Here is a 15,357-nt window from a genome sequence, read left to right as displayed (position 1 = left end):
AGATGCATGTTGCATATTCTATTATTTCTATAAAATTTCCAATTTAAAGTCATTAAAACCATTTAAGTTGTAAACATTTGACCTCTAAATCTTTCTTACAAAATGGATACGAAACTTCTAGTTGTTGATGCTGCAAATCATTGATACCAGTTCATGACTTCTGAATTTGAGTGAAAAAAAGATCCCCCCTCGATTTTTAAGTCCTAAACAATAACCAGAATAGCAAGAAAACGACCTGAGAACCTCCAGGACAGCGTGTGGTCATTCTTGACTAAGCAGGAGCCATGCAGGCTTGACATTGGAATTGTTACAAATGATAGTTAATGAAAATATTGGTTATTATATAATGAAATAAATATAATAAGCAATACATTAGTCTGTTCACCATTCCTTGCATAGAAATAAAAGAATGAAATACTTTCGATCACGCCACGCCGTAAACGCAGGTTTTTATAATGGTGAAAGTTCTATAGTTCCTCGATCTTTAAATTTTCATCCATGGAGATCCCTGTTTTAGCTGACTATAATTGCTTATACACATTTCATTTGAACTTTGGTGGATAGTTGTCTCATATATAGGCAATCATGCCACATCTCCATATTTTAATATGCAGTTGTCTCATATATATAGGCAATCATACCACATCTCCATATTTTTATATATAGTTGTTTCATATATAGGCAATCATACCACATCTCCATATTTTTAAACTCATTTTAAAAAAAAAATTGTATAATACAGATCCCCATATACCGACTATATATATATCTTGGGTAAAGTGCGTATAATACATGACCGAATACGGTACAGCATTTAACTATTCCAAAACAAAATCACCACAGTTACCTCTGCTGACTCCAGAAAATACACCAGCATCATAATCTGTTACACCATGATGAAAAGGTAGTAATGGTGATACATGGTGTGGGGTTACACCTGGTCTCATTATGTCCCTAATGTATTTGCATGTTGATCCTTCTGTAAAAATGAAAGAATAAGTTGTTGTTTAATCTACATTTGTTATTAGAAGACAAAGTCCTCATATCAGTAAGAAAATAAATAAACTAGTTAATCTAAACTTGTTTAACTTTTTTACACACATTTGCACTTGCTCATTCGGGCTGTCATGGGCTGCCATGTTGTAAAGCATTAGTTTCCCCCCAAATTTGTATATATCTGATAACCAAAAAATCACAAATATAATACAGACTTTATCCTCTTTCACAGGTTACACCTGCATGACCTGCCGCATGTTTTAAAATAAGAAATAAAAGAACTGCATTGTTTTATCCTGATTTTAATACAAAATCTCTGTTCCAACTGGTTTAAACTAGATACTTATGCATGTCATATCAAGTATATGCGATAGTATCATTCACTTGAAAGATATGTTATTTTTAAGAATTTCCTCATTTTAATGTACGAATTTGTTGCTCTTGTCTTCATAAGGAACCTTTCATTCATTTGATGTATTGAAAGTCTTCAATAACACAACTCTTCAATTGATTTCTGTAGAACCAGAGGTTTGAACAATATTTTTTTATGCAATCCAAAATTTAAAATAAAATCAATTAAAAGGGAAATATGGCTGTAGGAATAAAGCAAACGTTGATATTTTTACTAACATCTTAGCAGTCAGGGGAATAACTGCAATAAGTGACTTTTATATCACTCATTTAAGTAGCAAATTAGAAATTCTGTGATTTTGTAGTTTTACCAAAATTTTAAACATACAGGTTTAGATTATACCTAAATTCAGCCTGATTATAAGCAAAATTGAAAAAAATGGACCTTTTGCTTCTTTTAAGTAGCAAGGTTTATGCCTTTAAAGCAATCATTCATCTATCAATTCAAAATTTGTTGAAAAAAATGCTAAAATGAAGGCTTTACATAATGATCTAAAACTCTCTTAAACTGCTAAACAGATTTTTCCCAGCAGTAGGAGTATTTTTCCTGTAAAATTAAAGGTTTCAGCTTACAGGTTATGTAATAAAAGTTTACTGTTTGCAACGGAAATTTTACAGTTCGGGGATGTTGAAAAAAGTGGGGGGTAATTAGAAAAATAATACTTAAAGAAATGATTTTTTGGAAGAAAATAGAGGTATGATACTTAAACAAGTGATTTTCATATCATTATCCCAGATTCAGTACAAGGTCATCACCTGACATGACCAGTCATCATATAAACACAGATGTTGGCAGGCCATAATCTTGCCGGCGAAATGACGATTTAAGTCGCCAAAGAATTTTGAAAATCGCTAAATCTCGCCGGCCGACTGACTTCATAGCGAAGTCAAATCGCTATCATAATCGGTAAAAGGGAGACAACTTGTAATTGACAAGTCTCACAGGTAAAAAAAATGGCGGCTGACAAGGAAAATCGAGATTTTCGAAACGACCCAGAACTAATACTGTCAACGATCAAATTAAATAAATACAACGGCGACTTTGAACATCCTCGGATATAACTTTTAAAACTATTCTAACGGAAAACTGACCGTCTGTTTAAGTTATCATTTTACGATGATTTTCATCTGAGGATATTGCGTAATCACTCAGCTGATTTGTTTTATTTTTATAACTTACACGAGTCGATCAATTTTACTAGTCGGTAGGTAAAGGGTGGGAATTAACGGTAGATTTATTATATTGATTGAATAAAAATTGAAATATAAAAGGTAGAAAGACAGCTGATGGATAATGTGATTGTAAACGTACGACACTCTACCAGATAGTGATCAGCAGTGGATTTTTTCTCACGACCATTTCGTTGATATGGATGATATTTTTAAAAAATGATAGAAATTAGCTCTTTATCGGATAATTAATATGCGATTGAAAGATATTTTCATTTATAGACTTACAATCTTCAACGATAATCTCAATTTACATCTAACATAATGTCCTGGACATTCAATAATGTTTTACAAAATAATGACAAGTGGTGATATAATTTAAATTCCCAGTCATCTGAAATTCATCAGGTAAACTGGGAGTCATATGTTTTCTGGACTTTTAAAAATAAATTGAGGCAGATGCACATGGATTTAATGCATCATAATCATGATAATATTACTAGGCTACTCCCTCATGTCCCAATCAACAAATTTTATTTAGAACACAATGGTATCAATAAATAAATAACAACTATATATTGTCTAAACCTTTTTATTAAGAACTTTCTATATATATACATTGTGTACAATAACATATGAAAAAACTGCAAGTATATCTTTTATTGAATATAAAACAATTTTCTTAGTGATAAGCATGAAAACACGACGCGACCGAAACGGTAATGGAACCTCACTTCTCCAAGAGAAATTGACCACTTCTCCCTTCTCTCTCATGGAAGGAGAAGTCACTTCTCCCTCTTCAAAATCCTAGATTAGGCCCTGTGTTGGTTCTGATAATTTTAGCAGCATAATTAGTCCCAGGATCATTAATATTATATATTTAAAGCTACAATAAAATAAAATCATTTAGTTTAGTGATTTATTTGTACTACTTAGATAGGTGATTATTAATGGAAGAAAACTCTTACTTGCAACATTTCATGACAAAATGTTAATTGAATCAGTGATTTAAGAAATCACTCATTTAAGTTACTCCCCTAACTGTTTAGATTTAGTGGATTGGAAGGAACTCTTTTTTTGTGTGTCCTAGAGGCTAGAATATTCACCACAATTTTCTTGACATTGCAAGAGAGAGCATTCTATCTGCAATTGTAACTATACATGGCAATGATAAACCTTGGTTCAAAAATGAAGTCAGACTCAGAAAAGCAATTCAAAAGAAATTTCCACTAAATCCAAATATGTTGAAGGATGACAATTACATTTGAATTCTTATATTATTTAATAGACATACAGTTTGCAATGTGAACCAATATTGCCAGATTGATCTTTCCTTATTTTGTAGAAATTTTCTTCTACACAAAACTTCACATTACCAATGATTCAGGACAATGAGGTCAATGAGGTCAAGGTTCCATACACCAAATCAGTGTCTTCCCTAGAAAATTTTTCATGCATGGTGGGTCCATGGTGGATTTGCAACACGGCGCGCGATGATTCTTTTTCAGAATTAGGAACACTACATAATTTATATGTTTAAAGCCATATACCAATCTAATTGTTTTATTATAGGTAAGTCATGGAACTTTAAAGTATTTATTACAGATGAGAGGAATTAATGAAAGACCTTATAAACAATAATAAAAATAATCCAGTCTGCACTAGTTATTTACAAATTAATGTCATGTACACATTATTTTGTTGATATCTTTCTCCGTTTCAACTTTCCAAAGTTCACCACACATTTTTCAAAATCAAAATCTTCCTCCTTTGGTCCTTCAATTGATATATGCATTAAGCAATTCAGCACTTTTTGGCATAGTCTGTTTCTCAAAGGTGTTTTAACTCTGTTTAAACATGAAAAACACCTTTCACAATCAGCTGTTGAAACTGGCAAAACAAGACCAATTGCTGCATACTTAGACAGACATGGATACAAAGTTCTAAGACTGGCAACTTTGTTCATTGTCTGCCTAAATGTCATGTCTTTACATTCTTTCACTAACATTGTCCTCAATTTGCTGATAGAATGGTTTCAGCAGTAACAGCAAGTTGTTAAATGAAACTTTGAATGTCTTCATTGCTTCACAGAGATTTTACAGGGAACAATAATAAAAAAGTTTATTTGCGTTAGGGACGACATCAAAAGTTCATTGTAGGATAAAAAAAACTTAATTCACATAGTTTTTTCACTGCCCCCCCCCCCCCCCTTAACTTACTTTGGGAAAAATTGATTAATTGATTGACCAATATGGATATATGTAAAGTCGATTTTGGATAAACAAAACTTGCAGCAATTTTAACCCCCACCCCCAAACTATTTGATTGAAGTATTTTTATCCTACATTGATCTTTTGATGTCGTCCCTTAATTACAGAAGTCATCAATGAAGAATACCTAACATACAGATGACATATTTGGCAATTACCTGTTTGGAAGCTAACTGACATTTTATTTCATGACAATTTTTAAATACATTCCTGTCCGATTTATTTATAACGCTTCATAATTGTAAAAATCCTATCTTGCCGAAGTGAAAGAAAAATTATTTAGCCCCACTTGTGTAAAAAACGGCAAATGAATCCGCTATGTGACCCATTGAATTAAAGATAGAACAACACTAGTTTATTATATTAAAAACAATATTTCCGTAAATAACTACGTATGTTTTGAAAGTTTTTCCATCATTTCATAAGACACGTCTTTTTCTCGGCACGGTTGCGGTGATGTGTATTCTTTGATATAATCAATCAACCGCGACTAATCTAAAAATAACTGATTGTTGTGACCAATCAAAAAATAGTTCATCGATGTAAATATACATTGATATAGCTGATGAAAAAACTGCGAAACTTTATTTAAAAAAAAGGTTTTGTTCATTCTCGGTGAAGTTACGTTAGTTTTATTTTATGATACCAGAGACTATACTAAATTTTAAATTTCTACTTTTTAAAGATCACAGTAAAATAACGATGTCAAACTCCCGTTTTTTAGTGAAATTTATACTGGGAAAATGTTAAAACTTTTTATTTGGCACAGAAAGATATGCATTGGAGATTAATCTTACTATTTATTTATCAGCTAACTGGCAACTTCTATTATGTAACCGAAGTCTCGATGTGTAAATGTATACAACCATGCAACTAATCAAGAAGGTTATAAAATCCCGGCACGCACGACGTGATGCATCCAATTATGAGTCGGATGAGTTTAAAACACCTGTGGAGTGTTGTCACTTGTCACTTCACTTTCAAAATATCGATAATAAATATTTTACACAGTTATTATTTTCACACATAGCGGGATGCATTGCGGCAATGATGAAAGCATGGCGGTCGAAATTTATGCGTAGCGGTACCGCAATGCTTGAATAGCCTAGGGAAAACACTGCAAATATATTTGACCCATTGCTAAAAGTATATGAGAAACAGACCTAACCACAAACAACCATGAAAATTAGGTCATGGTCAGATAAACTCTCTCAGACACCTTACAATTATTTCAGTGTTCCAGCTTGATCTTTTTCACAGGGCGGTCCGCCCGCCCTTTTCTGACTGACGCCCTGTGCCATTTTTTAGACGCACTGCCCTTTTTCGCCGTTATGTCGTATTATTTTGATGAAAATACTATTTATTCCACCTGCCTTCATGTTTTTGACCCTCGGCTAATTAACATTTTCAACAGGTGTTATAAGTTGTGATTACAGGTAATCCGCTTATCGCTATCGGATGGGTCACTAATCCGTTAATTAACAAGCCTCATAATTGACCATGGCCATTACAATTAACTTTCCAAGTAAAATTGGTCAGTCGTTATTTCAATTTTTCTCAAAAGACCACAATTTGCAGTTTGTTTATCTATAGATGTTTTTGTAGTTTTGTCCATTGAACAAAATTGTTTTCCCCCAGACAGTTCGCATTTTCATTTCAAAATCTCCCAATCAATCACTATTTGCAGCTCGTTTGACGTAGTTTCGTCACATTTTTTATAACTTTTCAACATAATCTGTCGACAATTTCGATTATCAAGATAAAACTTTATTCAAAACATTCAGAAATATTTTCATGAGTCAAACAGGTGCTATCTTTATCATGTACTGCACATGCGTGAACGTATTCCTATAAATTTAATAGACACTAAAACGTAAAATACGAAATCATTTAGTATCAAATTAAATGCGAGAGACAATATATTTCTTACTGAGCAACTTAATTTAAAAAATGATAATTTCTTGCCTTTTTCATGTTTTTGTTAAACACGAACCAATCCGTAGATGAATCCGGATTCATTCTAAATTTATTATCCTCTTGTCACTTCCTGTTTTCATTTAGTTTAAAAATCGAAAGTAAACATGATCTATTCTTGATAAATTTAAAATATACTGTCATTTTAATCGTTCCAAGTTTATAATAAAATGCTTCGCTGGGGCGCAGCTTGATACGACCGCAGAGGTCGAACCCTGAACAGTTGGGGCAAGTATGGACACAACATTCAAGCTTGATACAGCTCTGAATTTGGATTGTTATTAAATATTTGACACAGCATAGGTTTCTGACACAGAAAGAATGTGGTCTAAGAACTTGAATTTTTTTAATTTACCTATTATGGTCCAATGTCCAAAATCAAAATACATGGTTAGATTCAGCATATCAAAGAACCCCATATATTCAATTTTTGTTAAAATCAAACAAAGTTTAATTTTGGACCCCAACTTGGACAAACTTGAAAACTGGGCCCATAATCAAAAATCTAAACACATGATTAGATTCAGCATATCAAAGAACCCCAAGAATTCAATTTTTGCTAAAATCAAACTAAGTTTAATTTTGGACCCTTTGGACCTTAATGTAGACCAATTTAAAAAACGGGACTTAAAATTAAAAATCTAAATACACAGTTAGATTTGGAATATCAAAGAACCCCAATAATTCAATTTTAGATGAAATCAAACAAAGTTTAATTTTGGACCCCAACTTGGACCAACTTGAAAACTGGGCCCATAATCAAAAATCTAAACACATGTTTAGATTCAGCATATCAAAGAACCCCAAGAATTCAATTTTTGTTAAAATCAAACTAAGTTTAATTTTGGACCCTTTGGACCTCAATGAAGACCAATTTAAAAAACGGGACCCAAATTAAAAATACGGTTAGATTTGGCATATCAAAGAACCCCAATAATTCAATTTTCGATGAAATCAAACAAAGTTTAATTTTGGACCCTTTTGACCTCAATATGAACCAATTTGATAGCGGGGCCTACAAATAAAAAATCTAAATACATGGTTAGATTCAGCATATCAAAGAACCTCATATATTCAATTTTTGTTGAAATCAAACAAAGTTTAATTTTGGACCCCAATTTGGACCAACTTGAAAACTGGGCCCATAATCAAAAATCTAAATACATGTTTAGATTCAGCATATCAAAGAACCCCATATATTCAATTTTTGTTGAAATCAAACAAAGTTTAAATACTGGACCCTATCTTGGACCAACTTGAAAACTGGGCCCATAATCAAAAATCTAAACACATGTTTAGATTCAGCAAATCAAAGAACCCCAAGAATTCAATTTTTGTCAAAATCAAACTAAGTTTAATTTTGGACCCTTTGGACCTCAATGTAGACCAATTTAAAAAACAGGACCCAAAATTAAAAACCTAAATACACGGTTAGATTTGGAATATCAAAGAACCCCAATAATTCAATTTTAGATGAAATCAAACAAAGTTTAATTTTGGACCCTTTTGACCTCAATATGAACCAATTAGATAACGGGGTCCACAAATAAAAAATCTAAATACATGGTTAGATTCAGCATATCAAAGAACCCCATATATTCAATTTTTGTTGAAATCAAACAAAGTTTAATTTTGGACCCCAATTTGGACCAACTTGAAAACTGGGCCAAAAATCTAAAATCTAAATACATGTTTAGATTCAGCATATCAAAGAACCTCATATATTCAATTTTTGCTAAAATCAAACAAAGTTTAATTTTGGACCCTTTGGACATTAATGTAGACCAATTTGAAAACTGGACCCAAAATTAAAAATCTAAATACACTGTTAGATTCGGCATAACAAATAAATAAATGTGATCAAAGATTTTACAAATCTAATGCGCCATACTGTGTAATTAAAGATTACTTCTTGAAATTTTTCAATATTTGAAATTTGAAAAAAAAATAATATTTGAAGAATAATTCTTTTTAATTTCTGAAATCTGAAATGAGAAAAAATTGGCCCCCCACAATTTCTTTTTATCCCCCCCCCCCCTTTTTCCCCCAAAAAAATTCTTTCCCTCAAGATATGGTCATAATCTCAATTCAAATTTCCAATGGAGTTGGCAACCATAATTACCCATTTAAATTTACCATAGTGCTAACTTAATCTATTTTATAATAGAATTAATAAAAATATAGTGTCAAATCTTTCATATGGATTTTTTTGTAAAAAAAAAAGATGAAAACATTTGCAGATATTTTTACTGGTCTTCCTTTATAAATATGCATTTCTTTAAACATAATTTAAAAGCAGTGTAAGGGAAGTAACCAAAACGTTGTATTTGGATTACCTCCCTTACACTGTTTTAGATTATCTTTATTGTTCATTAACCATTACTTTATACATAATTTAAAAGCAGTGTAAGGGAGATAATTTCAATGATGTATTTGATTTATCTCCCTTACACTGCTTTAAATTATGTTTTGTACTAAAGTATTTGTCCATTAACCAGGACAACCTTGTTTTTCCCCCTTTTTTGCCCCTAATTCCTAAACGGTTTGAGCCATAACCCCCCAAAGCAAATCCTAACCATCCCTTTGTGGTATGGAAACTTGTAGTATAATTTCAGAGAGATCCATACACCGTTCCACAGTTATTGTCTGGAAACTAGAAAATGCTCATTTTTGGCCCCTTTTTGGCCCCTAATTCCTTAACTGTTGGTACCATAACCCCCAAAATCAATCCCAACCTTCCTTTTGTGGTATTTAACCTTATGGTCAAATTTCAAAAAGATCCATTCACTTAAACTAAAGTTAGAGTGCGAAAACCAATATGTATTCGGACGACGACGCCGGACGACGACGACGACGCCGACGACGCCAACGTCATACCAATATACGACCACAAAATTTTTTTGCGGTCGTATAAAAATGGATTTCAAATATTGATTTAAACGTTTTTTTACAGGCATAATGATTATGCAGTGAAATAGTCGTTATAATTTCATTTCTGCTGTGATTCCTGGTTTTAAAAAAGAGGAACCCAACTTTTGTTGATCAGGAATGTCCAATGAAAATAACTGAAGTGAAATTGTGAACTAGATTTCTGGATCCTTCTTCTTATCTTCATATTTAAGCATCACATCAGTCAAATCATGCAATAACTGCCTTCATTTGTAGCATGCCTAAATCCTTCAAAGATCCTAGTCCTTGAAGGCATATGTATAACTAGTAATATACGTCCTTGGTCCCTTACTGTTTTCCAAAATAAGGTTGATTTTCATCTCACGTAAAAGTGACTAATTATAAATAAAGCCCTCAAACTTTAGCTGAAAACCCCTGCTATTTACATAATAAAAGACAATGTTTGACGTGCCCTTTTTGAATTATCAATCAGCGTGCTAAAGTGCCCTTTTCTTGATTGGCTCCCTGCCCTTTTGAAATCCTAGCTGGAACACTGTATTTCATACACCAAATACAGTTGCCCCATTGCTTATACATGCAGTATCTAAGAAACAGACCTAACCATACAAACTTATCATTGACCAATGAATTGTAAAAATGAGGTCAAGGTCAGATGGACTTTATAAAAAGGGCTATAATTTCACATTTTGGACAAAATCAACGCGACATGTAATTTTATTTTGAATAATGCAGATTCAGAAAAGCCTCAAAGTATTTGTATATTGCCTAAAAGAATCTAACAAAATGTCTATTAATGCATGTTAATAGAGAGGCGGAAGATACATGTACCACAGGGATATTCAACCTCATAAGATGAAGACAAACTGATAGCACCATGGTATGTCTGTAGGAATTGCAAAATTATAGAATTCGGTCATTATTGGTCCGTCTCCAATCCATGGCAAGTATAAATTTTTTTGCCCAAGAAAAAATAAAAAAAACAAACAAATTTTGACATCTATTTGGAAAGGATGACATTTTCAATGCAATTAACGGATCAAACATTAACTTAAGCCAATTTTAATCACACTTAATAAACTAACAAATTTGTTTGCCAAAAAAATCAAGATTATTTTGTACCCTCGAGTGACAGAAGTTAAAGAAAATGCTTTGATTTGTTTGCATAAAAAGTTGTTCCTTATGACAGACTACATGAATGAATTTTATTTTTACAGGACATTCGGACTGGTAAACAACCTAGCTTTACCAGACCAAATTTAAATTTTACCAGACCATTTTTTTTTACATCTAATTGTATATTATCCGACAAAATACAAAACACTTATGATTTGTTGTGCCCTACTCCTCTCCAAAAATGCACAAAAACGAAATCATGTGAAAAGAGTGTTAAAGTGATGAAAGTTGTGCACAATTGCTTGAATGCATTTCAGTGATTAAGAAAAGTAATGTCACATTTTATTGGATTATGACCTGAAAATTATTTGTGAACTAAAATTATTTAAAGTTTCTGTAAAAAATATTTCCTGTTTCTTCTTTCTTTTTCATATATATTTTGGTTTTCAATTCTAGTGTTTATATTTCATAGCTGTATTTTGTGACCTGCTTGGATTTTTTTTTTATTTATTTATTGTATTTGATCGGCAAAGCCGGAATTAGCCTTATCCGTTCCTGGAATCTGATCTGGTATTGTCTACATTTCCGGTTGATGGCAGCCATTGTTTTTTTCGTCAGTCAGATATGTTTTTACTCGGATTTACACATTACTTGTTGGCGATTTTCGGCATAAAGCTAGCGGTTGAACAAAATAAACATCGCTGTCATGAATAATAAAGATGAAAATGAATTTTGAGATCGTTTGGGAATTTTGCTAGAATGCTAGAAAAATCCTGAAAAAAAACAACACCGGACATTCGGACTGGAATTCAACAAAATTTTACCAGACCGATCCATTATTCACCGGATTTGTCCGATGGTGCGTCGAATTTCGTGTAGTCTGTTATGAAATGATATTGAGACAAGTCCAGTGATCTACTCAGGATATTTGGATAGCACCAGGGTAACGCGTGTGGACAGCTTGGTGAAATGATTCATACAATCAGTTGTGTCGCGTCACGTCACTTAGCTATATTTCTAGTTACTGCAGTATGTCTCTTGTTTTGTTTTAACACTGTGGTACTGTGTTATGTAGACATTGAGTCAGAAAATTATTGGTAAAAAAAGAAGTTAATCAATAAACAGTTTGTATACTTTAATATTTTTTTAAATAAATAAAACATGATTCATTACAAAATATTCATCTAAATTTAAAGTAATCAAATCTTTTATAAAATCCATATCAATAAAAATAAAATATCATTCAAAGGAGACCAAAAATGTTCAATTTGAAAAAACTTTCGAGTTCCTAGAAAGAAAGTTGTTGTATATGTGAAAGGATTCTTGTCATAAGGAGATATAAAATAACAAGAACAAATATTGATTTAATGTTTGAACCAGTTTCTATGTTAAATTTAAAAAAAAAAGAAATTTTTCATAAATTTAAAAACATTTTGCCATAGATTTCATGTAAATATTAACCTTTCTTGTCTTTGGTGATAATCAAACATTGATACAGACTTAATACTGCACTGAAATCCAAATCTTTATTTGTCATGGTCCATTCAAAAAGAATTCCTAAATCTATAAATTTATCTTAGGTCTATAAACAACCATATTCAATGTCAACAACAAATTAAAGTCTCCCTATTTTTCCCGCCTAAATGACAGGAAGTAGATATAAATAGATTTAACATGTGCTTATGGATAAAATTTGCAAGATAACTTCTGTTATGCATTAATTGTGGATATAGATATCCAGTTTGAAGGTACAGTCATACATTTCATTTATTAAATAGAATAGATTGCAATTAATTGCAAATAAACTTTAATATGCTACGTGAACTAACTGGGTCATGTGATATGTACATATGTCTGTCCCCTTCACAGATACTATAGTTTGAAACCTAATATCATGCACTAACTATGTCATAATTAAAGAAAGAATTTTGGTCATGGTTTAATGAGACATATTATACTATACTATACTAATGAGCCAACTTTATTATGTACAAAAAATGTACAGGTGTGTGTGCAACTATCGGGTTCACACTGTTCCTGTACAAAGTATTTGCAGACTTGTCACAGGTCAGTGCTTGGGTTGTGAGTGAAGCCATAAAATAGTTTAATATCAGTGATCATAAAGTTATGAACTCCTAATTAAAACACAAAAGAATAATGTAACAAGTGTTAATTACATCGATTAAATCCAATCAACAAGGTTAACCTCAAAAGGTAAATCGATCATGTGGTGTCACATTCTGGTTAACTGGCATGGTTTGAACTGGTCAAATTTCAACTGGAATTTTATACCGCACGGAAAAGATTTAACAAATTGCTTAAAACTTTATCGATTTACGATTTTTTTTACTGAAAATTTTCACCACGGTAAAAAATTATACATCGCGGTAAGACCGATACCACCACTGTCAAAAATTATATACATCTCGAGAACACTGAAGTCTACAAAGTCAATGTTATCCCAATGGTTCTATAAAATATGTTGTCTACATGCATGTCAATTATGTCTTTGAAATTCTCCATTTACATCTACTTGGTAGAATGCAAATTAATGACTAAAACTGTCATCAATACCTGAGCAACAAGAAAACAACTTTGGTGGTCGGATAAAGCAAGTGACAAATGGGAAAAGGGACTTACTCGCCGTAATTGTGGGAGTCTACATGTAGCGGATACCAGGGGTTCTAGATTGGGTTTGCAGAAGAGAATAATGGGCAAAACTTGCCAAAAGTGTAGAATAACGAGCAAAAAATATAAAGAATATAGAATTATGTGTCAAAAATATAAAGAATAGAGAATAAATGTGGATAGTGTCCACATGTTGACACAGATGATGCCCCAACTTGCATATCATATAGTTATAAAGGGACATAACTGAAGAACAGTAAAAGTGACGCTACCCAAATTTGAACTTGATCTGAGTTTTGTGTGTAAGTCTCATAACATTTGGTTGAGGCTAACTTAAGTAGAGAACAGAAACTAAAAATTCAGCAATTTTTCTATTTATAAAGGGGTATAACTCAATAATGGTTAAAGTGACACTACCAAAATTCAACTTGATCTGTGTTTTATCAGTGGAAGTCAAAATTAAACATTGCATTGTATAAAGCATTGATTGTAGTTGATTCAACTATAATCATAGACAAAGGAAGATAACTCCAATTTTAAAAATAACTTGATATTTAGAAGAAAATAAAAATTTAGCAATTTTTCCATTTATAAAGGGGCATAACTCTAAACGGTTAAAGTGACGCCACCAAAATTCAAACTTGATCTGTGTTTTGTGGTAATAAGCCTTGTGTATAAGTTTCATAACATTTGGTTGAGGCAAACTTAAGTTAGAGAACGGAAACAAAAATTTTTGCAATTTTTCCATTTATAAAGAGGCATAACTCTAGAACGGTGAAAGTGACGCCACCAAAATTCAAACTTGATCTGTGTTTTGTGGTAATAAGCATTGTGTATAAGTTTCATAACATTTGGTTGAGGCAAACTCAAGTTAGAGAACGGAAACCAATTTTGGGACGTACGTACGTACAGACGGACAAGGGTAAAACTTAATGCCCCCACCGCTACAGCGGGGGCATAAAAATGACCTAAAAATATAAAGAATACAGAAATGAAGGACCCCATGCAGACTGATACCCTTATACCATCTTCCCCTGAAAACCTCCAACAACATACAAGTAAGTAAACATGCAAAATCCACCTGTTTGACAAAAAACCTTGGGAAGCTCATGAGGTACCACCTGTCTCATAAGTTTGTATATTGTTGTAGTTCAATAGTAAATATTTGGATGGCAACCCAGTTTGCAAAAATTTTAGCTGTTTACTTAAATTATGTCCGTGTTAACCAGTGCTATTATTAATTGGATTAGTTTTTGTTTGTTTTGATTTTTCATGTGATAGGTGTAAGAAATAGCAGCTTACTTATGCGGTTTGTATGCTATATTTCAGATAACCGCCATCCAAACAAATTTTGTACATGTGAAAAATTAAAACAAAGTACGCTTGCGCAGTGAAACCGGATGAAAACAATGTTTCTGAAACTTTCGCGGAGAGAGAAATGAATCTCCGGAAATATGCACCAAATCAATTTTGTGCTGAATGCCCAGCGGAATGTGCATGAGTTGAAAGTGATATCAAAATCATTGTTCATCAGTATTTATCGTGTGAGACATATGTTTACCTTTAGATGTTTAAGGTTGTGTGTGTCCGCTGCAGGATAACTCTGCCGATACATCTACATCTACATCTACATCGTACGACGATCCATCAGCACATTGATACGTCGGCGCATCGCAAACAGACACTAATTAAAAGATAACAATTTTAAGAGTGCAATAATCAAAAATAATTTTGTGCAAAAAATAAAAATAAACACATTTACATATATATACAAACAGGGTAGATATGTAAATATACTGACTTTGGATCAGTGTTTTAAACTGATCCAAAGAGTTGACACTGATTATGTTTTGTGAGAGTGAATTCCAAAGTACAACTGTGTATG

At 32.4% G+C, this 15,357-nt stretch overlaps 1 protein-coding gene across 2 annotated transcripts in view; it reads right to left on the bottom strand.

The window, feature by feature from the left end:
- The window catches only part of LOC127736368 (protein ELYS-like), a 104,963-nt gene extending 90,106 nt beyond the window's left edge, over positions 1–14,857 (bottom strand). For both annotated transcript variants that reach the window (XM_052246876.1, XM_052246877.1), the window contains exons 1-2: positions 14,775–14,857; positions 848–979 (exon numbers count right to left, since the gene is read on the bottom strand). In XM_052246876.1, the coding sequence (XP_052102836.1) occupies positions 848–947 (100 nt within the window). In that variant the 5' untranslated portion in view covers positions 948–979; positions 14,775–14,857. The remainder of the gene's footprint in view (positions 1–847; positions 980–14,774) is intronic.
- Positions 14,858–15,357: the final 500 nt, after the last annotated feature.

Source organism: Mytilus californianus, unplaced genomic scaffold, assembly GCF_021869535.1.
Source record: "Mytilus californianus isolate M0D057914Y unplaced genomic scaffold, xbMytCali1.0.p SCAF_30, whole genome shotgun sequence".
NCBI lineage: Eukaryota > Metazoa > Mollusca > Bivalvia > Mytilida > Mytilidae > Mytilus > Mytilus californianus.
Note: the sequence above shows the minus strand (reverse complement) of the source record. Positions and strands in the feature narration are given on the sequence as shown.